We start from the raw sequence: 25,861 nt of genomic DNA, 5'->3' as shown, positions 1-25,861 counted from the left end.
GCACTCTGACTGTATGTTTGGGCTAATCTCAAGAACTACTGTAAGGATTTTGATCTGATTTTGACCAGTAGGTAGATTGATTCATGAGAAAGGTTTGTCTGTGTAATTTATAAATATTTTCTGAAAATTGGCCAAACTATTTCTACATGTACAAACTAAATTACCATTCTCACTTCTGTTTGTGTGTTTGGGATAATCGTGAGAACTACTGTATGGATTTCAGTTCAGTTTCAACTAATAAACACATTGATTCATGAGGAAGCTTGTGTGTATTAATTTATAAATCTTTCATGGAAATTGGCTGAACTATGATGAATTAAAGTTTGCTCTCTGCAGTACAGCCACTGCAGCTCTATAGAGTAGAAAAGCTTGAGCAGAATACGATCTTGTCTGATAGTGGAATGGTACGCTAGTATGTTCAGACAGGAGACTGCCCATCTTGTGTAATAAAATGACTGAGTGAAGTTCTCATCTATGAAATTTGAAAGACATCATGTGACAATCACTAAGAGCCACTAACAAAAAACATTGATGAAATAGGTCAAAAGAAAGGAGCCAAAAAGGGGGGGGGGGGCGGGGAACAGAAAATGGGCTAGCAGTAAAGCACACACCTGCAAGCCAAAAGGTTGGAACACACATTTTGCACCCTGTCTCCTAACATGGCATTTATGTCTCAATGATGTTAAAATTCACTGGACACAAAACATGCCTCAGATTCCTTGTCAGACTGCAAGTCTCCTTTTCAAATAGTAGAAATCATGTCAGACCTGTTAATCTAGTGATAGACTGCATACCTGACAACCAGAAGGTTCTGGCATAGAATCTCAGTCAAACCACAGATTTTTATCTCTCTCTTTTAACCTAACATTTTCCTCCCAATAAGGTAGAGATTCACCAGAAATGAAACATAGTGTGGATTCTACATCAGACTGTATGTTGTCTTTTTCCAGTTGGACAACTGGCACAAATATCTAAAGTCACAAATCTCTGAAGTGACATTCAGTTGAAAGACCTGCACCAGGCCATTAACTCACATGAAATTATTACCAATCTCCCTCTACTCATGTTCTGAGTGATTAGATAATGGTAAGACAGAGATTTTAAGTTTTAAGACATTTCCTAGGGCAGATGGGGACTCGGGCAACAATTTATTGGTTATGAACTGCAGATTAAAACTGAAAAAACTGTAGGAAGGTAGGAATTTTAGGAGGTGGGACCTGGATAAACTGAAAGAGCCAGAGGTTATGGAGAGTTTCAGAGGGAGTTTTAGGGAATGATTGACAAGAACAGTGAAAAGGAATACAGTAGAAGAAGAACAGGTAGCTTTGAGGGATGAAATAGTGAAGGCAGCATGATGAGGCCTAGTAGAAATCCGTGGGTAACTTAAGAGATACTGAATTTAATTGATTAAAGGAGAAAATATAAAAATGCAGTGAACAAAATAGACAAAACGGAATACAAAAATCTAAAAATAAGATTGACAGGAAGTGTAAAGTGGCTTAGTAGGAATGGATAGAGGACAAATGAAAGGATTTCAAAGCATGTATCACTAGAGAACAGACAGATGCTGTCTACAGGAAAATTAAAGAGATCTTTTGAGCAAAGAATCACCTGTATGAATATCAAGAACTCAGATGGAAAGACAGTCCTAAGTAACAAAGGGAAAACAGAAAGATAGAAGGAGTATATAGAAGATCTACACAATGGAGATGTACTTGAGAGCAATATTATGAAAACAGAAGAGGACATATATGAAGACGAGATGGGACATACGATATTGCATGAAGAATTTGGCAGAGCACTGCAAGACCTAAACTAAAACAAGCCCCAGGATTAGACCATGTTTTGCTAGACTGCTAATAGGCTTGGGAGAGCTAGCCATGACAAAACTCTTCCATCTGGTGAGCAAAATGTACAAAACAGGAGAAATACCTCAATCTTCAAGAAGAATATAATAATTCCAGTCCCAAAGAAAGCAGGTGCTGACAGATGTTAAAATTCCTGAACTATCAGTTTAATACATCATAGGTGCATTTGAGATGTGGTGCTATAGACGAATGTTGAAAATTGGGTGGACTGATAAGGTAAGGAATGAGGAGGTTCTACGCAGAATTGGAGTGGAAAGGAATATGTGGAAAACACTGATAAGGAGATGGGACAGGATGATAGGACATCCGCTAAGACATGAGGGAATGACTTCCATGGTACTAGAGGGAGCTGTAGAGGGCAAAAACTGTAGAGGAAGACAGAGATTGGAATACGTCAAGCAAATAATTGAGGACGTAGGTTGCAAGTGCTACTCTGAGATGAAGAGGTTAGCACAGGAAAGGAATTCATGGCGGGCCGCATCAAACCAGTCAGTAGACTGATGACCAAAGAAAAAAAAAAAGGTGCACAATACTAACACAAATTCTTTACTGTAGAATGGAAAAGCTGGTAGAAGCCAACCTTCTGGAAGATTAGTTTGGATTCTGGAGAAATGTAGGAAAATGAAAGTAAATACTGATCCTACAACTTCTTATAGAAGATAGAATAAGGAAAGACAAATCTACATTTATAGAATTTGTAGACTTAGAGAAAACTTTTGACAGGTTGACAGGAATACTCTCTTTCAAATTCTAAAGATGTCAGGAGTAAAATACAGGGAGCGAAAGGCTATGTCCAATTTGTATAGAAACCAGATGGTAGTTGTATTAGTTGAGGGGCAAGAAAGGGAAGCAGTAGTTGGGAATGGAGTAAGACAGGGTTGTAGCCTATCCCCAATGTTATTCCGTCTGTATATTGAGCAAGCAGTAAAGGAAACAAAAGAAAAATTAGGAGTAGGAATTAAAATCCAGGGAGAAGAAATGGAAACTTTGAGGTTTGCCAGTGACATTGTAATTCTGTCAGAGACAGCAAAGGACTTGGAAGAGCAGGTGAATGGAATGGGTGGTGTCTTGAAAGGAGGACATAAGATGAACACCAACAAAAGTAAAACAAGGATAATGAAATGTAGTTGAATTAACTCAGGTGATGCTAAGGGATTTATATTAGGAAATACAGCACTTAAAGTAGTAGATGAGTTTTGCTATTTGGGCAGCAAAATAGCTGGTGATGGTTGAAGTAGAGAGGATGTAAAATGTAAACTGGCAATGGCAAGAAAAGTGTTTCTGAAGAACAGAAATTTGTTAACATTGAGTATAGATTTAAGTGTCAGGAAGTCTGTTCTGAAAGTATTTTTATGGAATGTAGCCATGTATGGAAATGAAACATGAACGGTAAAGAAGTTTAGACAAGAAGAGAATAGAAGCTTTTGAAATGTGGTGCTATAGAAGACTGCTGAAGATTAGATGTATAGATCATGTAACTAATGGGGAATAGTGAATAGAATTGGGGAGAAAGGAAATTTGTGGCACAACCTGACTAGAAGAAGGGATTAGTTGGTAAAACATATTCTGAGACATCAAGGGATCACCAATTTTGTACTGGAGGGAAACATGGAGCATAAAAATCATAGAGAGGGACCAAGAAATGACTACAGTAAGCAGATTCAGAAGGATGTAGGTCGCAATTTTAGTCAGAGATGAAGAGGTTTGCACAGGATAGACTAGCATGGAGAGCTGCATCAAACCAGTCTTCATACTGAGGAACACAACAACAACTACACATGTTATAAAGATATGAGGAAGTTCTGTGTACATAATTTATAAATATTTTGTGCAAATTGGCTGAATGTTCTTCTGCCTATATATGATAGCTACTCACAGGATCTACAATAGGGATTTTGATACTTACGCAAACTGTTGTGACCATCCTGTTGACAGATGTGTGGCTGCAGAGACACAGTGCCTTTGTGCAGAGCTCTAATTGTTAGTGAGTTGAATCAGGCTGTCTGCTCACACCTTCAGGCACCACAGTGTGCCTGAAAGAGGTGTATGCTTGTTAAATAGTTTAATTTATATGAAACTGGCAATATTTAGTTACCTAACTTTGTTTTCTACATTTTAATTACAATTCTATGCAGTGACCTGTAAACAAAATCATGGCTGCACCAGCCAAGTCTTCCAGCTGTAGATACTCAGTGCTACCCATGCAAAATCATGTTGCTAATATCTATAGAAATTAAAAGTTCCTGCAATGCTTTCTGTCTGTATGTTCAACCTGATGTCAGGAACTATTGCAGTGATTTTGATCCAATTTTGATTAATAGATAGACTGATTCATGAAGAAAGTGGGTGCATATAATTTATAAATATTTCTTGGAAACTGACTGAACTATTGCCACTTCCCACTTTGGAAAGAATGTCACTGCAACCTTGAAGTACAGACACTGCAACACCAGAGAGCAACAAAGCTTGACCAAATTGTGTGTTGGGCCTGGTGGTACAGCACTAAAGTGCATGTCCGGAAACTGAAAGCTTGTGGGATGAAATCCTGGGTGGACTACAGATTTTTCACTCTGCCTTTTAAACCATCATTCACTTCTCAGTCATGTGAGGTTTGCCAGAAACAAAATGAAGTTCATACTTTGCATTAAACTGTAGTGCCCATTTCCCAGTAGGATAACTAGTGATGTCTAATTGAAAGACTTGCACCAGGCCACTGAGCCACATGAAATTATTATTACCACAAGCTATGTATCTATACATATGCTGCTGGAAAAAAACTGCAACACCAAGGAGTTGTTTGACACAAATGAAAGTTGGTAGGCATGTTTCCACATCAGGAAGAGGATTTGTATTCCAGTTTCATGACAGTCACATAAGAGTGGCACTAGTAGAACCACTATGAAATTGCAAATCAGGTTTGACTTAAATACACACTGTAATGGTCATGAACATTAGTCACCTCTGAGATTGGACATATTGAGTTGATGTTAGTCAAGAATGTCTTTAAGGCAACAAAGATGCCATTGTCAGCACCTCACTGAGTTTGTATGTGGTTGTGTAATAGGGCTATCAAGAGCTGGATGTTCCTTTCGTGATACTGCAGAAAGACTTGGCAGGAATGTAGCCACTGTACATGATTGTTGGCAGCAGCTGTCACAGGAATGTGGCATCACAAGAAGGCCAGGTCCCAGACAGCCACATGGCACTACTGAGAGGGAAGACCATCATGTTCTACATGTGGCTCTGGTGCATTGAACTGTTACAAATCAGTTACTTCAAGGAGAGCTCTGAACCAGATGCTATATAGTGTGCATTCTACTGACCACCATTTGCAGCTCAGTGGTGTCAAGCAAGTGTTCATTGGAGGACAGGATAAAGGTCTGTTATGTTTCCTGATGGAAGCTGATTCTGCCTCTGTGCCAGTGATGGCAACACATTAGTTAGAAGGACAACAGTTGAGGGCCTGCAACCAATCTGTTTGCATGCCAGACACACTTGGCCTGCACCTAAAGTTATGGTCTAAAGTGCAGTTTCATATGAGAGCAGGAACTCTCTCATGGTTATTAAATCTACCCTGACTGTAAATGTGTATGTCAGTCTGGTGATTTGATGTGTTGTGCTGCCATTTATGAACAGTATTCCAGGTGGTATTTTCTAACGGGATAATGCTTGCCCACATACCAGTCTCGTAACCCAACATGCTCTATAAAGTGTCTACATGTTCTCTTGGCCTGCTCAATCACCAGATTTGTCACCAATCTATGTCATATGGGGCATCATTGGATGACAGCTCCAGAGTCGTCCACAAACAGCATTAACCACCCCTGTAATGACTGACCAAGTGCAATGGGCATGAACCTCCATTCCACAAACTGCCATCCCACAACTGTATAATGCACATTTACATGCTTGTATTTAACATTTTGGCAGTTATATCAGTTATCAATGTAGCAGTGTTTCATACTTGTAGTGGCTTGTCTCGTACTTATATTAACCTGTTTTCTTGCAGCGTTAATCACTGAAGTATGTTACCTAGACAAATGTGTTCCCAAAATTTCGTTACTACACATTAATTATTTTTTGACATTGGGATTTTTTGGTCAATGTATGTTCTTCTTCCACACACATTATAAAGCCCCTTCCCATTTTTCTGCCTCCATGCAAGAGCTAATCTCAGGAACTATTGGAAGGATTTTGATAACCATGCTGCAATGGCACTAGAGTCAGCAAGTTCTCAGTTCCATATTTAACTGGTATTGCAGTGATTTTTTTTCATAACTCTAAGCACTGGCTGTAAAAAAAATAACTACTTTGCCAGACAAGTTGTCCAACTGTAGATGCTTAGTGCTACCTGTACAAAGATGGGATGGATCAATAGTAAAAAATAATGTTCTCTATTTTTGAAGTGGAAGGCATGTATCATAGATAACCTAAGACACCACAACTTCTCTTTGATTGATTTTAGTAACAGAAAATGATAAAATGTTATCTTACCATGCTTAAATTAACAAGATGTGGAGCATTGACTATATAACTATGAACAATTTGGACAGAATGTTGTGTGAATCCTTAAACCTCTTGTAGCAACTATTTAAGTCATTAAGAATGCTCACAACAGCCTCACAATATATTTACTACATAATGAATTGCATTACTGATAATCAGTAACAATGAGACTAGAGGCATGTGCAAAAAGTCAAACTGTACATTAACAGGCAGAAGTGGCCACCTTAGGTTACTTCTGTAAAGTTCCGATATTTATGATGTTCTTGTTGTGATGCTTTTCAGTCCAAAGACTAGTTTGATGCAGCTCACAATGCTACTTTGTGCTGTTCATGTCTCTTCATAGCTGCTGAAACACTAGACCAACTTATGTCCACTTGAATCTGCTTACTGAGGTCACATTTTGGAGTTCTTCTACCATTTTTACGCCAAAACTGCCCTATGTTACCCAGTTAACTGTTCCAGAATGTCTCATGTTGTGTCTTACCAACTGATCCTTTCTTTTAGTCAAGTTGTGCCATTAAATTTATTTTCTTCTGAATAGATTGTTCAGTACCTCTATACTAGTTATCCAGTCTACCCATCTAGTCTTCAGTCTTCTCCTGTAGCAACACATTTCAAATGTTTAAGCCCTGTTTTTGTCTACACTGCTTGTCATCCAAGTTTCAGTTCTGTATAAACCTACACTCCAGATAAGTTTAATTTAATTTAGATGTTAGCGAATTCTCCCAGTTTTCTTGCCACTATCTGTCTGTTTTTTTATGTTCTATCTGTTTTTACCATTGTCAGTTACTTTGCTCTTCAAATAGCAAAACTCATCTACTACTTGTCTTATTTCCTAATTTTATTCCCTTAGTATCTACCAGTTTAATTTGATTACTCTTCATGTTACTATTGTTCATGTTTATCTTATAACCCTTTTCAAGACTATCTACTCAGTTCAACTCATCTTCCCAGCCTTTCACAGGATCCCTGAACTTTAGTTCCCTTTCTGAACTTCTCCGTGTTCAATGTACAAACTAAATAACATTGGGAATGGGCTACAACCACATATCACTTGCTTGTCAACTGCTGTGCCCATTTAATGTGATTAATCCATATAACAGCATTCTGGTTTCTGTACAAATTGTAGACAATATTTTATTTCCTCTATTTTATCATTGCTACCTTTATAATTTTAAACATTGCCATAAACTTTCTGTAAATCTACAAATGCTACAATATAGGTTTTCCCCTCTTTAATCTAGCTTCTAAGATAACTTGTAGAGTTACATATTTCTTCACTGTTTTGGAACCCAAACTGATCTTCCATTATCTTGACTTCTGTCATTCTTTCAATGCTTCTTTAAGTAATTCACATCAGTTTATTAAACCATGACCTATTAAACTTACAGTTTGGTGATATTCACACCAATCATCATGTGCAATCCTTAGTATTGGAATTATTACGTTCTTCTATAAGTCTGAGAGTATTTCCCCTGCCTCATACATCCTACATACCAGGGAGACAAGTTTGTTCTTCTAAGGATGTTTATAATACTGTGGGAGCATTGTTTAATTTAGTGTTGGCTGACATCAGACCAGTGCTATCTGTCCTCCCCTGATATATAAACATTCCTTTATAGGGGTATTATTGATCTGCCATGAATGTCATTGGTTACTGTAAGAGCATGAGCACATATTACAAAATGGATGTTGGCTACAGCTGCTGTTTCCATATGGGCCCACACACAAGACAAGACCAATATTTTCAAGCCTTTTGCACAGTGAAGAGAATATCACTTCATCCTTGTTATCTCAGTTCACTGTATTCACTAAATATTAAGGAAATGGAGTGTCTTGATCACTGGTCCATGGAAGTTCCATAGTGAAATTTAGAAATAACCTCTTGGGCAGGTCCTGGTGATACATCATGTGCCTCTTATCATAACATGCAGTGACTTTACAGAATGTTGGATGCTACTAACACTATGATTTTATAGATCTGAATATTGCCTTTTACACATGTACTACAAATTCGAAACTTTTGGGGCTGCTGCTTTCACATATATAAAAGTAAAGCTTCTGCCTGAATCTCAAGCATTTCTATTGTGGTCAGAGATAAGGCTGTCTGTATTGGAAGATATTAACAGTGTATTTCTTTTAATTAAATAAAAACAGCATTCTGTGGATTGGTCTTAATGTTCTTCTTGAAAATGGAAATGACATTGCATGTACAGTATTGCCAGTGGAGAACACCCACAGCTCGTGGTGTAGTGGCTGGCGTTGCTAACTCTGGCTCACGGGGTCCCAGGTTCGATTTGCGGCTGGATTGGGGATTTTTCTCTACCCGGGGACTGGGTGTTTGTGTTTTCCTCATCATTTCATCTTCATCCTCATCATTCGTGACAGTAGCTAGAATGGACTGTGAAAAAATTGGGACTCCTTACGGGTGTTGATGACTGCGTAGTTGAACGCCCCACAAACCAAACATCATCATGATCATCATCATCACCAGTGGAGAACCTTTTGTAAACAACAGCTGGAAGTGGAGCCAGCTCTGATACATTTCCTATAAATTTTAAATGTGTTTGTTTTATGGATAAATGTTGCTTTAGACTAAATTTTACATCTGCATGACAATATTACACAGAACATGTAATATTGTGCAATGGTGACAAAAAAGGCATGAAGACTTTCAGCATTCAGTTTTAGTCACACTTTTCAGTGTCAGTATGATAAATAAGTACGTCATTGCTATTGAATAGCTCCTTCTTGAGCAATTATTAATCCTAGATGAGGCATTTTGTTTTTATGCCAAAATATCCTTTCTACCAAATAACAGGGCAGTGAGTGTCACAAAGTAATGTAGAAAAGAATTGTAACTTGTAAGGGTTTTCAGTAAAGTTTTTCTTCAGTGCTAGCAAATACACATGCACATAATCAACTGTTACTTCTCAGTGCTGGGGTCCAGATGGGCATTGTTTATTATTGTATATTGGAATTTCAATTAATTTATCTGTCAAGTCTGCACTCATTCATTTTAAGCCCACAACATTTCAGCTGTTTACAAATTTGGTATTGTGAAAACTCCAGCTCTAACATTCTGATGACTTAAAGTGTGAGTATGGGTGTGGGTTATACTGATTTATTTCTCCAAACAACATTCCACTTCTTTAAGAGGTGACTTACTTGGAATTTTGCAGCCCCTCTTCCTTACAGGATAGTCAGCTGCTGGAAAACTCTTGACTTCTACTCCATCGAATAGTGCTAGGTACAGGAACTTTTAAGCCTCTTTCTACTTATAAAATGAGTAGACATACAAACTTTCTTTTTTGTCAGTTAATGATGTAATTTACTTTCCTGCACAATATAATTCACACTTTCAACATACATATGTAACTTTCTGTTAGTACCTCATACCGTTGAACATTAAAAATAAAATTTGTTATGGTTAAAAGAAAATTGGCTTGACTACCATGACTTTCTTAAAATGAATCAGAAAATACGACTTTCCTCTACCAAGGCTGAGTCAAGAGCCTACAAGAGCACTTTTTCAGCTGTTCTTGTTTCACATAACAATAGTCAATGACACAATAAGCACAGAGCGGCCCATAAATTGCCAGCCGCTGTGGCTGAGCAGTTCTAGGCACTTCAGTCTGGAACAGTGCTGCTGCTACAGTCACAGATTCAAATCCTGCCTCAGGCTTGGATGTGCGTGATGTCCTTAGCTTAGTTAGTTTTAAGTAGTTCTAAGTCTAGGGGACTGATGATCTCAGATGTTAAGTCCCATAGTGCTCAGAGCCATTTGAACCATTTGAACCAGCCTATAAACTCCGTGGTTCTTCCTGAAACACTCACAAACATCTCTATGGATTGCCCAACAGGTACTTGTCGGTGCCGTCTGACCGCAGCATCTACTTTCTTCCTGCGACTGATTTTAAACTTGCACACACAAACATGTGACATACAGTAGGTAGGATTCTATCATCCCACACTCATATCTAGAATATTGTGTGTTCAAGATTGTAGAGGGCTGAGTGGTTCTAGAATTTACACAGAAATTCTCGAATCATTACATATCCCCACCCCTCTGATCGAACACATGATATTTTATACATAATCATTATGCAAATAATATCACTCATAATACAATTTCACATCTTAACAGTATATGTCTTACATATGTTTATATACATGTCTCTTCTTTCCATAACAACAATCTTTCTAGTATTGTTTCTCTATTCTTTTCTTATTTTACTTTGTTATTAAGACATGAGCATTTACTCATGGCTTTAGTCAGCTTTACTAATATTTAGGTATTGTGAGGACACTTTTTCTTTTCTTTATTTCCTTTTTCAATCGTATACTTCAAGTGTTTATGACACATGAGTAATCCATTTTCTATTCTTATCTTTTTGTACTTCCTTTTTCCTAATATGTACTATTTTCATTAGTTGTAGCTTGTAGGAACTCTGGGTGAAATGAAAGTGTTCTTTTGACACTCATTTACTTCCACAAAACATACTAATGCTAGTCATTCATAGAATTTACCCTTTCCAGAATTATTCCTATAAAATTTGCGACTTTTGTCATGATACTGTCCCCTTCTCCCAGGATCAGCAGCTATTCTTTGCTTGTGGGTTGATCTTATGAGAGCACTTCATCTTTACATTCTGCTAGGTACACCCCTGACAAAACATCTCTATTTTTTAGGCTACAGATCTTCCTATCTCCACATAGGTATTATCTGCCCTTTATACTTAGTGATTTCCAGGTATGTCCCCCTGAGTAGGCCTCATGGATCATTACCCTACTGTACATTTCTATGTATACCATAATTAAGTATCTTCTGGTAAAGTTATAAATCTATCTTAAACTTCGCATTCATTCTTTTATATATCATTTACTCAAATGGTTCAAATGGCTCTGAGCACTATGGGACTAAACATCTGTGGTCATCAGTCCCCTAGAACTTAGAACTACTTAAACCTAACTAACCTAAGGACATCACACACATCCATGCCCGAGGCAGGATTCAAACCTGCGACCGTAGCAGTCGCGCGGTTCCGGACTGAGCGCCTAGATCCACTAGACCACCGCGGCCGGCATCATTTACTCCCTAGAGTCCCCCCTCTACTTATCAACTTCTATACTTTCAATTGGTATTATGTCTGTAGATATTACTTACATCCCACTATCCTTCAATTCATCAGAGTTTTTATTGCACTGACATTGCTCATGCCTTTTTCTTATTTATCCATTACTATTTTATAGTTGTTCATTATGTATGGGCACCTCTGCTATGTATATTTGATGTAGAACCATCATAACTCCCTATATATGTGCAGATAACCTTATGTACACACATTTTCCCCTACAACACCTGGTGGTTCTCACATCATGACAGGCTTTGACTTATATAATTTAGTGTTTGCGTAGAAGTGTATATTTGTGTATATGTGGATGTGTGTTCATGTAGTCTGAGTCTTCAGCCTTCTTATCTAAAGATAAGATGTACCATAGGTTATTAGTAACCACGGAAATAAGGAAGGACTTCAGCGATAGAAGTTTATGAATATGGAAAGAGGGAAAAGATAGACAGGTCCCCAAGATGAGAAGTAAGAAAGGAAAAAAACAGATGCGGTTGCTAGGATCAAAGAAGAGAAAGAAGATAGCCTCAAAGACAGGAAACCCTTCCCAGCCCCCTTCCCCAGGATTCCTACCTCTCAGGTACATGAGTGAGATGCCAGAGGAGGTTTGCTGTTAAATCATCTCCTGCAGAATGGACTTGTCCCACCTTCACCCTTTGAGGTCCCCAACGGAAACCTTGCAACCCTATGGAAACAGCAAATGAAGAAGAAAGAGGCACACTTGTTTGTGAGGGTTGTTCGAAAGGTGCGATGTGCATTTTGTGTTAGTCATGATTTATTTGTTCTTGCAAATCAAGCTTTCAGCTCAGTACCCACCCCTTTCAAAATTTATACACACCCTCGCATCTATATCACATCTCAAATGGCTCTGAGCACTATGGGACTCAACTGCTGTGGTCATCAGTCCCCTAGAACTTAAAACTACTTAAACCTAATTAACCTAAGGACATCACACATCCGTGCCCAAGGCAGGATTCAAACCTGCGACTGTAGCAGTCGCACGGTTCCGGACTGCGCGCCTAGAACCGCGAGACCACCGCGGCCGGCTATCACATCTCATAAAAGGTATAAAATACTCTATACAAAATAGAAAAGCTATACACTTCAGTACAACAATTGTTCAATCAGTCACATCATATTACATTTTCTACAAATATAATACTCTATTTATTTTGTTTCATCTAGATATCACTTTGTTTCTGTGATTCTCTTAAGTCAGTCTCTATATTATAGCCACATCCAGTTTTTTTTAATAACATTACAGGATAGTTCTAGATCTTAAATGAATTCAGTTCAGGAAACTATTTGGATAAAACACCGAAAGCAACGCGGGATCCAATGGTCGTCACTCCGCCCGTTAACGCAGCATGTTAATGTCCCTGGGGGATAGATGACAGAATAGTTCAAGATTTTAAAGGAATTCAGTGCAGGAAACTATTTGGAAAAACACCAAAAACAACTTGGGATCTGATGATCATCACTCCACCCATTAATTCAGAATGTTAATGTCCCTGGAGGTAGATGACTCCACCCGGGTCCCATGGATCTGATATTAACTTTTCTTGTGCACTGGCAGACCAGTAATTTTCTCTAAATTTCTTTTGATAGTCTTTCCAAGAGGAAAAATTCTCAGTATTTACTGTACCCCATTCTGTGGCTTCCCCTATGAGGTGCCCCACAGCAAATTTGATCTTCTTATAATCTTCCCAATATTTTGGTAATGCTTGGTTAAACCTTTTTAAGAAATGGGTCGGATGTACATCTACGTCCAGGTTAAATTTAGGGAATTGACTGGATAACCCTGAATTAGCTCCCCAATGTAAATTAGTCACAGCTTCACTAGTTCGTACAACATTAGGTGAATATACTCTTTTTTCTACTTTATCCTGGAGAAGCTTAATCTCTTTCCACAGGTCATCCATACCCTTCCTGGTATCATTAAGTTCAGAAGAAGGAATAGGTGATACATTCCAAGATGTTATACTCTCGGTAACTTTTTGATCTATAATTTCCCCAAATTGTTCCTCCAAAATACAAATACAAATACAAATACAAACTAATTACATTGATAATATCAGAGTTAGCTATTTTCTCTTTGAAATTTCTTCCTACATTATCTAAACATGTATTGAACCTGTAATTTGCAATTGAATGACTGGTATTAACTAATTCTGCTTATATACACTCTCTTGCAAAGTATACGCCCCATGCCTTACATCATTATACTTAATACTGAACACTTTTTTGAAGGATCCTAACTTTTCAGTAAGTTCCGATTCTACACTATTACATTTGTTCGCAATGTCCAGTTCTAACCGTTTTGATAAATCTTGCAAATTGTCATTCTAACATATGATTTATATTAGTGGTTAAAGAATTTGTCAACTCATTCTTTAAATCTATTTTTAAATTCTCTACTTTAGTACTTGTAGCATAAAATTTGGTCTTCAAAGCACCCATGCCTTCACATGGATTACTCAATTCTTTACTTTGAGAGTCTACTTTGGTGCTTAACAAACCTAAATTTAATGTTTGAATATTGACCGTTTCCTCAGAGTACTTAAAGCTTCACTCTGGGCATTCAAAGCTTCACTCTGGGTATCTGAGAATTTACTAAACTTAGAGTCACACTCTGAACTTTGATTAAATTTACCAACTCAGCCCAGTCAGGCACTTCTTTGCTAATTTTCATGGCCATAGATGGGTCTTGAGTTTCCCCAACCTGTTGTAGATTTTCCATACTTTTATATGCTTTAGCTCTTGTAAGCATTTAAAACTAACTTCAAATATGCTAATTACACAACAAAAGTTCACTCAACAGTATCTGGTACCACTTCATACTGAAGTAAGAAAGTTTTGTTTCATGCTCACCCAGCATAGGATTCTCATTGCATAGGTGATCGGATGTGCAGGCAGGTCAACACTGGTGAACAGCAGCTGGTGCCAGTGGCACTGGATGTATGTTGGTTTCCACGTATGCGCCCCCTCGATGTGTGTGAGAGCTGTATACTCCCCACATTGGATCTTCTTGGTTAAAACATTCTATGCTTATTTCTTCTTAGACAAATATGTCAAAATCTTATTTGCTGTTTTTATTGTTGTGAATTTTTCATGTCTTCACCGTTCTTTTATTCAAATTTTGCTCCATTGGATACTTGAACATATTCCAATGTCTCAGAGTTGACCCTCTGTCTTATTATGTTTGGTTGCTATGGCAACACATAACAGCTTATTTTCTCATTTTTGACTTAAAATTCCTGTTTTCTCAGTCATTTCACACAGGTTGCCATGTTCTACATCTACATCTACATACATACTCCGCAATCCACCATACGGTGTGTGGGGAGGGTACCTCATACCACAACTAGCATCTTCTCTCCCTGTTCCACTCCCAAACAGAACGAGGGAAAAATGCCTCTGTACAAGCCCTAATCTCTCTTATCTTATCTTTGTGGTCTTTCCATGAAATGTAAGTTGGCAGCAGTAAAACTGTACTGCAGTCAGCCTCAAATGCTGGTTCTATAAATTCCCTCACTAGCGATTCATGAAAAGAATGCCTCCTTTCCTCTAGAGCCTCCCACCCAAGTATCTGAAGCATTTCCGTAACACTCGTGTGATGATCAAACCTACCAGTAACAAATCTAGCAGCCCGCCTCTGAATTGCTTCTATGTCCTCCCTCAATCCGACCTGATAGCGATACCAAACGCTCGAGCAGCACTCTAACGTGTTGTGACGAATGAAAGTGTGAAAGTAGACATACAAACTTTCCTTTTCACCAGTTTATGATGCATTTGACTTTCATGCACAATATAAGTCACACTTTCAACAGACATATGTAACTTTCTGTAAGTACTTCATATTGTCAAACATTAGAAACAAAATGAGCTACAGTTAAATGAAAGTTGGCTTGATTACCATGACTTTCTTGAAATGAATCAGAAAATATGTCTTGCCTCTTCCAAGGCTGAGTCAGGAGTCTACAAGAGAACTTTTTCAACTGTTCTTGTTTCACATAACAATAGCCTATGACACAATAAGCACAGAGCAGCCTATAAAATCCACGGTTCTTCCCAACACACTCACTAAAACCTCTATGGATTGCCCGACATGTACTTGTCAGTGCCATCTGACCACTGCGTCTACTTTCTTCCCATGACTGATTTTAAACCTGCACACACAAACATGTGACATGCAGTAGGTAGGATTCTACCATCCCACACTCTAGAATATCATGTGTTCGAGACAGTAGAAGGCTAAGTGGTTCTAGAATTTACATAGAAATTCTCGAATCACTTCACAGCATCTGTCTAAATATCTGTGGAGACATTCTGCTAACACACACATAACAGCCAGTGTACCAGATCTGAAATTATTAACCCAGTATGTGGATTCAGTCCAGCTCTGACTAACCCCACATCTTACATATCAATATTCTATGTACAGCCACATACAAACAGATTTCCACAGGAGAATCCACTGATCATTTGAGAAATATTAAGTTTTTCCATAATTTAATTTGAAACATCTAATGTCATCTACAAATGTAGGGGAGGAAAATGTAGATCAATAGATTTAGTAAACCTTCAAAACTAATTTTCGGGAAACTTCTGTAATTTTAATTATCTTAGCAGATTGTGAGGGAACTATAGATTACCTAGAGAAGTTTTCTATATATTTTGTTATTGAAATATTATCAATATATGACATTAAATACTATGTTACAGCTACTTTACTTTTGAAAACGAAACTGTGTGATTATTTTGTCTGGTGTGCTATTCGTGAAGTCATACCAAATACAGTTTTGCAGGTGCAGCTGAGTTAGGAATTGTCTCTAAACTTCATGTGAAGATAGTTGATGTGGAGGACAGACCAGTTGTACAATTTGAGAGAAGCCATGTTGCTGTCAACGTGAGTCAACCAAGCAGAATGGTCACTATTAACGTGAGTCTATAACTTGTTTCTAGCTGCTTATATATAATCATCCTGCAGTACTTGTCACAATGATAGAAAATGTAGGATACATCTGAGTATAGTGTGTGTATGTAGTATTATGTTATTATTTTGCACTTTTGTTTTTTCTTTGATAACATTTGTGAATAAACCCTTGCAATTGTTGTAATGCTTTTCTAAAGTTTTTTTTTTTTTTTTTTTTTTTTTTAAAGGGAGGGAGGGGAGGGTGTATACTCTTGCACATAGATCCTCATTCATTCCTTCAAACTAGATGTTATTTTATTGTATTATTAATACTAATACATTAATCATGTTTTGTAAATTCCATCCAAAGGAGAACCTTCAGGGATGTAGAACATGTGAAGATAGACATACATAGATGAAATAACTGTTAAAAAAAACTTTTATACCCAGGAGACATTTAAACATAGTACTTAATTTAGCTTATTATCATTCAAATTTATTTCAGATACCAGCAAGTCACTTTTAATTATCTCAAATGTGAGTAAGACTTAAACTGTTTTCTGTGAACCAGTTGTAAATGCATTAATCTACCATAAAAGCTGTGCATGACATGTTGAATTTGAGCCATTGATTAATATGCTTGTGGTTTGAGCAAATAAAACAGTTTTTATTAGTAATACAAAACTATTTGAGTCTGATTTATGGTTAGGTATAGGAGAAGAAGAGCCAGATATTGACCCCCGCCCTCCAAAAAATCAACATATCCTTATTTCGAGATCTTGGAGATAAGTGATGATATTAATGCAATTAAAAATTTGGTTTTACAAGTAAAATTTTGTGCTGCACAGACTCAGGCATCCTGACAAGTCACTTAATTACATGTCAAAATCAGTGAATTTTAGATCAAAAAAATTTTGTGCGTTTTGTTTTTAAATATGGTATTGTAAATTCACCTTTTAATGCACAAAAAACAAGAAGAAAACAAATTGCTATTTCATTTAAAATGAAAATGGAGCTGCTTAGGTAGTTTATGGTTTATCAAACAAAGTTCAGTAATGGAAGTTTGTAAATAGTATGGCACTGATAACTGTGCACAGTCAACAATAATTAAAATATGGATCAAAATAGAACAATGTTTTACTGTAGTATGTTTGAGACACGCAGAAAATGTGGGTAATGACTGAACATGAAGATGTAGAGACTATGTTACTTGTTTGGCCAAAACAAACTTGGTTCCACAATGCTCCTATATCCAAATATTTGTAGCTGGAAAATGTTGATGAATTAGCACAGCAAAAAGGTATTGAATTTTATGCAAAGTCATGCTGGGTTGGAATGTATAAAGAAAAGGAATAAAGAAGCTCACCAACTATAGCTACAGATTCATTGCAGTATATGTTGGCTTCCGTACTTGAGCAATATGTTATAAAAGATGTCTTCAGTGTTGAGAAAACAGGCTTATTTTACTGGTACTTCCCCAATAAATCATTGTTGTTTAAGGAGACTATTGTTTCCAGGGGAGTGGGGGATCTCTTAAAAAAATACTTATTGTATTGGTTAGCTGTAATTCAGGCTGTTCTGAAAAAGTTATTCTTATTTGTCACTGGGAATCAATTAAAAAGAGTATTTTAAAATGTAACAATATCATAGTTGAATAAATGTGGACACTAATCATCAGTCAGAGTCAGAAATTTGAATAAGCAATTTTTATGAGGAAATCATTAAGCCCAAATTACTGTTGATAATTGTCCAGAATACTCCAGTATTAAATTCAAAATTGTTGTTGTTGTGCTCTTCAGTCCAGCGACTCCATGCTACTCTACCCTGTGCAAATTTATGACACTTAAATTTTTGTCTCTGAACTTCTCACCATTTTAAAACTGTGTGCAAGGTACAGCTTGGCTCCTATGAGAGAATTATGAAAAAGCAATTGAGACACCACCTCAAAAAATTTTCCAATTTACTGACCTCCCATTTCCACCTCATAACACCGCTCATTACCCGTCATTATCTTCCAAAACCCCAGTGAACCCCCATATTCCTAAACCCCATTGAACCCCATATTAATTCCCCATAGAGTCTATGCCCTGCCTTGCTGATCTTTTCTCCATTGGCAACATCCCCCAAAACTCCCTCAGAACATTTAACAACCCAGAACTTAAACAACCCAAAACAATGTTGTCAACCTATCCACCAAAAACCTTAATTCTACAGAAGTTTAAGTCCCATCAAAAGGCCTCATCTTTAGCCCCAAACCCAAGGTAAATCTTGCAGGATTTGTCAAAGATCTACTCTCCCTTTTAACCCAAACAGCAAAGACCAAATAGGTGAAACAGGAGAAAAATTCATATAGTCGCAGGTTTTTATACAGTGGCAGGACAGAGTGCCATGAATAACATATTAGAAGTCCAGAGTGTTGGGATGTGAGTGTGGGGATGGAGGAGCATTTATATTTTACTTTTTTATGTTCTTCTTAAATAACTCAAAACCCATGGCTCCCAACAAAAATATTACCCAGTACAAAATTAAATTACATAAACTGTCCTACAAAAAAGGTCCCTTTCATTTCTTCTCTAAGAGTAATAGTTTCAGCTTTACAGGAGATGAAAAATCACATTCATTAAAAATTGTATTTTAATGGTTTAAAATTAAAGTTTATTGTCAGATGAAGTGGGTTAAGAACAAATTTTAAATATCCATTGCTATATACAAATGCAATACCTGTAGAGCTGTATTAATGGATAATTCTGTTCTGAGGCTGTAACAGGGCCTTTCCAATGCTCTCCTTACGATTCACTGGTGACACAGTGCTGCATAAATATCTGAAAGGTGTGGGGAGGGATGTTTATTTTCACAAAGTTAATTGATACACATGGAGTACAGATATGAGTTACAACACTAATGCAAGAAACATATGTGAACAGAATGTATGTAAATCTCTGCACGTCGTTCTACACATCTAGAGAGGAAATTGTTTCTCGATCATCCTGTATAGTAGTTCCAGCATTCATCCAGGAAAGGCCATTTCACCCACCGCAAGGGTTTGTGTAGGGTTTGTGTAGAGGAGTTATTTTCAGTTTATTAATTGACTACTTATTTGCAGTTTTTAAATGAACTTTTGTGTAAAATTCATTCCTCTATGTGATGGCTGAAAAGCGTTTAATTTGTAAATATGATTTTTTTGGTGATCTGTGGAGTGTTGGTCAAAAAGGGATTGGATTGGTAAATTTGGCACCTGGCTACTGTCTGTCATTAACACTGTGGTGTAACTACTTGATGGTGAATTAGTGTACTTCTCTCACTCTTAACTGTGTTTCTGGTAGATTGCGGAAACCTCTTTCATTTAGGAAATACTATCATTTGTAGAGTGGGCTGCACTAAGTGGAGCCACTTGCCACACTTTCTAGATAGGTGTGAATATGTCTGATGAAACAGGACTGGTCATATTCAGTTCTAGAACACAAGTCTGCTGTAATGCATTGCTTAACCCGTTTTTAAATATCTGAATTTATATAAATGCTAGGTGACCTACTTCCATTGCAGAGGGCAACAGTTTAAGCCTTGTTCTTCTGAAGGTATTGGGGAGAGGTGAGGATAGGGTGATGCATTTGATAATCCTTATGCTGTGAAAAGTATTCCACCCATTGATAATGGAGAAATGAAATATGTATTGACTGTGTTTTACACTTGGGATGGGCTTTTCAGTGTGGTAGGCAGCTGACAGCTCCAGCTGTTGAGCTTTTTTGTATAATTTAACAACTGCAAAAAAAGGTAGCCAATAAACTGAAAATAACTCTAATTATATAACAGTTTTGAAAATAGCTGTCTTTTAGCAACCATATATAAGTTTCAATGGAGAGCTAACACAGCCAACTGGCTGCAAATAAGCACTAGCTCAGCGAAGTTATTTTATCTGCTCTCATAACAGAACTGGACAGAAAATTCTGGGGAGGTATAGTCTGTCTGTAAACTGAGAAGCAAGCAGTGCTCAGTGTGGGGGAAATGGTCTTTCCTGGAAAAATGCTACAGTCACCAAACCTATGAAGGTGGGCAGTGCATGACCACAATCTGGCAATCTACCATCCCTCAGGCATCTATGCCAACCGTTCCAACCCTCACCCTTTGCAGCCTATTGCATCCCCACAACACAGCCTATTACATCCCTTAATATGGCTCTACTGCACCTAGATGTGGTACACAAATTTATTACTTCTTCTTAACCCACTTCATTTAACAGTAAAAATATATTTTATACCATTAAAACATTATTTTCAGCAATCTGTGATTTTTCCGCCCTCTGCGATGTGAAACAGGCCTGAAGATGATGTGATTGGAACATTGCCTAATAAAACATTGTCAAAATAATGGATATTGGTTCAGTATTAATACATTTTGGAAACTATCTGTCCTAGAAAAAAAATTCATAGGACCTTTTCTGCAAGAAACTTAATTTAGTTTAACTTTGCACTGGGAAACATTTTCTACAGAAGCCCCCATTTTCAAATTAGTCAAGAAAAATACAAAAGTGAGAACTAAATGGCCTCCCGACCAGTCAGGATTTTTTTTTAAATTCCTACAGCAGGAACATGTATTTGCCACCGGTCCCTTTAACAAAAGCCTACCAAAATTGAACACTGAGTCCAGCCCCTCCCGTTTCAAACTGCTGTCCAACCATGACCATTCCCCACTCACTGCCTGATTATCTTCTAGGAATTCATTATCTCCAACTTTGCCTCACACTTCTTTCCCAGGCACTTTCCCAGGAATGTAAATCTCTCAGTGGAGTACAGAATAGCCATCCTGAACCATAAGACAGATAACAGTTTTATAATCCTCTCTGCACACAAAGAATTCTCCTCCGTTGTGATGAAACCCAGTGATTATCTGACAGAAGGTGCCTCCAATGAATTCCCACAGGCTAGCCTGCTGTATTGAATAACAAGCCACTTCCTTCACTGACCTCACATTATTCGCACCAGGATTTCTGCATGTAACTGTTGACAACATCCCCCATCCTCATGGCCAAACCACTATTGAACACTACTTCTTCCAACACCTGTCTGACTCCAATCCCACCACCTCATTCCTTATACATCGAACTAGTTACTCAGACTTCTCTTTTGAATCAAGGATGTACAAACAAATCTACAGCACTACCATAGGCTTAAGCATGGCACTTTTCTGTGTCATACTGTGTATGAGCCATCTACAGGAAGCCTTACTAGCCACCCAAAGTCCCAAACCTCTTGTTTAGTTCAGGTTCATTTTTTATATATTCTTGATCAGGAAACAGGGTCAATACACCTATCCACATTCCTACAACACGAATTACATCAACACCTTCTCTCTCTTCCACTTCACCTGGTCCTCCTCAGCTAAGTGTGCCACTTTTTTGGATCTTCACTTCCACCGCTCTGATGGTTTCAACCAAAACGCTGTCCATATCAGGCCCACTAGCCATCAACAGTGCCTACATTTTGATAGCTGAAATGCCTTCCACACCAAAACTTACTTCTGTATAGTCTGGCCACTTGTAGACATTGCATCTGTGGTAATGGGCATTCTCTTACTCATTATACTGAAAGTCCAATCCCCTACTCCCCCCCCCTCCTCCCTCCCCTACACACAGAATCTTATCCTTCAACCAGTCCCAGCAACCAGCTGCAAAAGAGCACATCCCTCATCACCCAGTATCATCCCAGGTACAGCTGAACCATTTTCTTCTCCAGGACTTCAACTATTTATCGTAGTGACTGGAAATGAGGAGCATCCTACACACAATCTGTCCCACTCCTCTCAAAGAACAAAGTAGTATTCCACTGCTCACACAGTCTACACAATACTGTAGTCAATCCTTAAACCACACCTAATCCAAACCTCTTACCATGCAGGTCATACAGAGGTGTGAGATTTGTCTGAAGCACCGGGGTGCGTAGTAGACTAGCCTCCACGTGGTGCACCCCGGGCAACGTGATTATATCGTGGCCAAATAGTCTACAAACTTGGCTACCAGACTATCCTTTGGGATCTCCTGGTAATTCAAACATGCAACGAAGAGACCAAATGAATGATTCCTTTGGGAACCATCCAACTAGAAGATTGGGACCACAAGTCCGGATCTGCCAGCTAAATATTGAGGGAATTAGTCGATCCAAATCTGAATATCTTTCAAAGTTTCTGTTGGACAATAGCATCAATGTGGTACTCCTTCAGGAAACACATACCGACTCGCAGGAAGACTTACAAAGATGAGGACGTATTCAAGGCTTCCAACAAATAGGCGCAACATATCATCACGCTTATGGCACTGCCACATATGCCCAATCCGATATTGAACATGCACACCTGCTGTCCACAAGCACAGAAAACAACATCCATGTCATTGATATAAAAGTAGACAACATAAGACTTATAAATGTCTACAAACCACCAAACCAAATCTGGCCAAGTATTGTACTACCCGTACATGAACACCCAACGATATATGCCGGTGATTTTAATAGCCATCATGAAATGTGGCGATACACCCAAAATAATGAACATGGAGAAGGGCTGGTGGAATGGGCCAATGAGAACAATCTACATCTTATATTCGATGCCAAGGAGAGGGGCACATTCTACTCGGCCGACTGGTGCAGGGACTATAATCCGGACCTCTGCTTTGTAACTACCGATAACGAGGGAAAACCAGTGCCTATACATAGAAGGGTTGCCACAGATTTCCCACATAGCCAGCATAGGCCTGTTATTTTAGACATCAGTGTCACTATACCGCTGATACGGTCCTTCCCCCGACCTAGATGGAATTTCCAAAAAGCTGACTGGGAGAAGTATTCAGCGGACCATGATAAATGCATCCAGTTTATACCGTCACTACCTAAATGCTACGATCGTTTCAGGAAAGCTATAATTACCACAGCTAAAAAACACATCCCTAGGGGGTTTCGAAAAGAATACATCCCAGGATGGGATGCAAAATGCCATCATCTATATGAGGATTTTACTAGTAGTGGTGACCAAGAAATAGCTGATGACCTCCTCCACAATCTAGATTCCACAAGAAGACAATGATGGACTGAAGCAACTGAAAGAATGAATTTCACTCAATCAAGTAGGAAGGCATGGAGTTTGTTACGTAAACTCGGAGGTACGACAAGACCAGCCCAGAAAAATCCAACCATAACACCAGAGAAAATTGCAAATAACATTGTAGAAATTTCAAGAGCTCCGAGAGACAAACCACATACCAGGATGATTAAGCGCGAACTCAGAACACTAAAAAAGAATACTCCAAATATATCAGAGCTTTCCAGACCATTCACTGAGGATGATGTCATTACTGCCCTCAAGGATATGAAACCGGGCAAAGCCCCAGGTTTTGACAACATACATCCAGAATTTCTAACCTACACTGGAAAGAACATAGTCAAATGGCTGGCAAATTTCTTTTCGAACATTTTGACTACAAACCATCTCCCTAGAGAATTCAAAAAGGCAAGAATAATAGCTTTGCTGAAACCAGGGAAACCAGCAGACCAACTGCTAAGCTACAGACCAATAGCACTTCTTAGCTGTACATACAAACTTCTCGAACGACTTGTCCATAATCGAATTAGCGGCATTATTATGGAGAACTTACCTATAGAATAGGCAGGCTTCAGACCTGGCCATAGCTGTTGTGACCAAGTGCTGGCATTAACATCCTACATAGAGGCTGGATTTCAACAGAAATTGAAAACAAGTGCTGTATTTCTAGACTTAACATCTGCATATGATACTGTTTGGAGAGATGGAATAATTTACAAACTCTTAAGAGTGATTCCTTGCCTGATTCTAACATCCTTAATACATAATATGCTGAGTAACAGAACCTTCCAGGTCACCCTAAACGGAAAGACAAGCAAAATAAAACTTATTAACAATGGGCTTCCGCAAGGCTCTGTATTGGCCCCTCTTCTGTTTAACCTCTATATAGCAGATCTCTCAAACACAAAGTCAAGAAAATTTTGCTATGCGGATGACATAGCACTGGCTACCAAAGACAAGTATCTCTTCAATACAGAGGAAGTCCCTAATAATGACGTTGAAATACTATACAATTATTTCAAGAAATGGAGACTCAAGCCAAACCCTAACAAAACTGAAGTATCTACATTCCATCTTAATAAGAAAATGGCAACTGAAATTATTAACATAAAACTCGGAAACACCAACCTCAAACATAATAAGTTTCCAAAGTACTTAGGTATAACATTGGATCACACTCTTTCTTACTGAAAACATCTGGAGAACACCACTGCAAAAATTGGAACACGGAATAACATCATACAAAAACTTAGCGGTACTACTTGGGGAGCTAACGCAAAAACATTACGCACCTCATCTATCGCCTTAGTGTTCTCTGTGGCTGAGTACTGCGCTCCAGTCTGGATTAATAGCTGTCACACCAAACTTATTGACAGGCAATTAAATAACACAATGAGGTTGATTTCTAGAACTGTTAAATCAATGCCCACGTACTGGTTACCAGTGCTATGTAATATACTGCCCCTGGACCTGTGTAGAAAAGTGGCCCTACTGCACAAATTCAGAAAGATTGAGACAAAACCAGAACTACCAATTAAAGAAGAATTCTCACAACTGCGACACACTCGATTGAAATCAAGAAAGCCACCCATACGCACAGCTGAGCAGCTTCAAAATAATAACTATGACCACATGAAACAATGGAGACTAGATTGGAACCAAAAGACAAATGACCAACTACAGACCTGGTTTGAGAGCTATAACTGCAACATCTCTGGAATGGAACTAACACGGAAAACATGGTCCGCATTAAATCGAATACGTACTGGACATGGCAGGTGTGCGGATTCACTACACAAATGGGGAAGAGCGATGTCACCAGAATGCGACTGCGGTGCCCCTAGACAGACGATCCAACACATCCATGGTGAATGCTCCTTGCAAGCATATGCAGGGAACTGGTCCGACTTCCTGGAGGCATCCCCATCGGCGCTAGAATGGATCTCAAACCTCGATATAACCTTTTAACTGACCAATATAAACATAAATTATATTTATGATTGTTGTAAGATTTTAATGTTTAACACTTGATGTATTAATGTTGCATGTACAGCCATACGCTAAATAAAATGTCTGAAGCACCCACCCATCACACCACACATGGTGTCATGCACTTGTCCTATCCTGTCAGAGGCAGGGCCACATGTGTAAGCAGACATGTCATTTACCTGGTGTGCAGTAATTTCTATGCAGTATTTTATGTGGGCATGACTATCAATCATTCATCCACCCAAATGAATAGTGACCAGCAAACTTTGGCAATGGCAGAGTTGACTACCTAGTGGCAGAACATTGATGGCCTCAGCATGCTCAACCAGAATGGCTGCTTCACAACCCATAACATTTGAGTCCTTCTA

The 25,861-nt window shown here is 38.3% G+C and overlaps 1 protein-coding gene across 1 annotated transcript in view; it reads left to right on the top strand.

The window, feature by feature from the left end:
- Positions 1 to 25,861, top strand: part of LOC126464541 (extracellular matrix organizing protein FRAS1-like) — a 471,206-nt gene that overhangs the window by 296,158 nt on the left and 149,187 nt on the right. Inside the window, exon 9 of the mRNA XM_050096241.1 lies at positions 16,312 to 16,445. Within this exon, the coding sequence (XP_049952198.1) occupies positions 16,312 to 16,445 (134 nt within the window). The remainder of the gene's footprint in view (positions 1 to 16,311; positions 16,446 to 25,861) is intronic.

Source organism: Schistocerca serialis, chromosome 1, assembly GCF_023864345.2.
Source record: "Schistocerca serialis cubense isolate TAMUIC-IGC-003099 chromosome 1, iqSchSeri2.2, whole genome shotgun sequence".
In the NCBI taxonomy this organism is placed as follows: Eukaryota; Metazoa; Arthropoda; class Insecta; order Orthoptera; family Acrididae; genus Schistocerca; species Schistocerca serialis.
The sequence above is the reverse complement of the archived record's forward strand: the minus strand, read 5'-3'. Positions and strand labels throughout refer to the sequence as shown.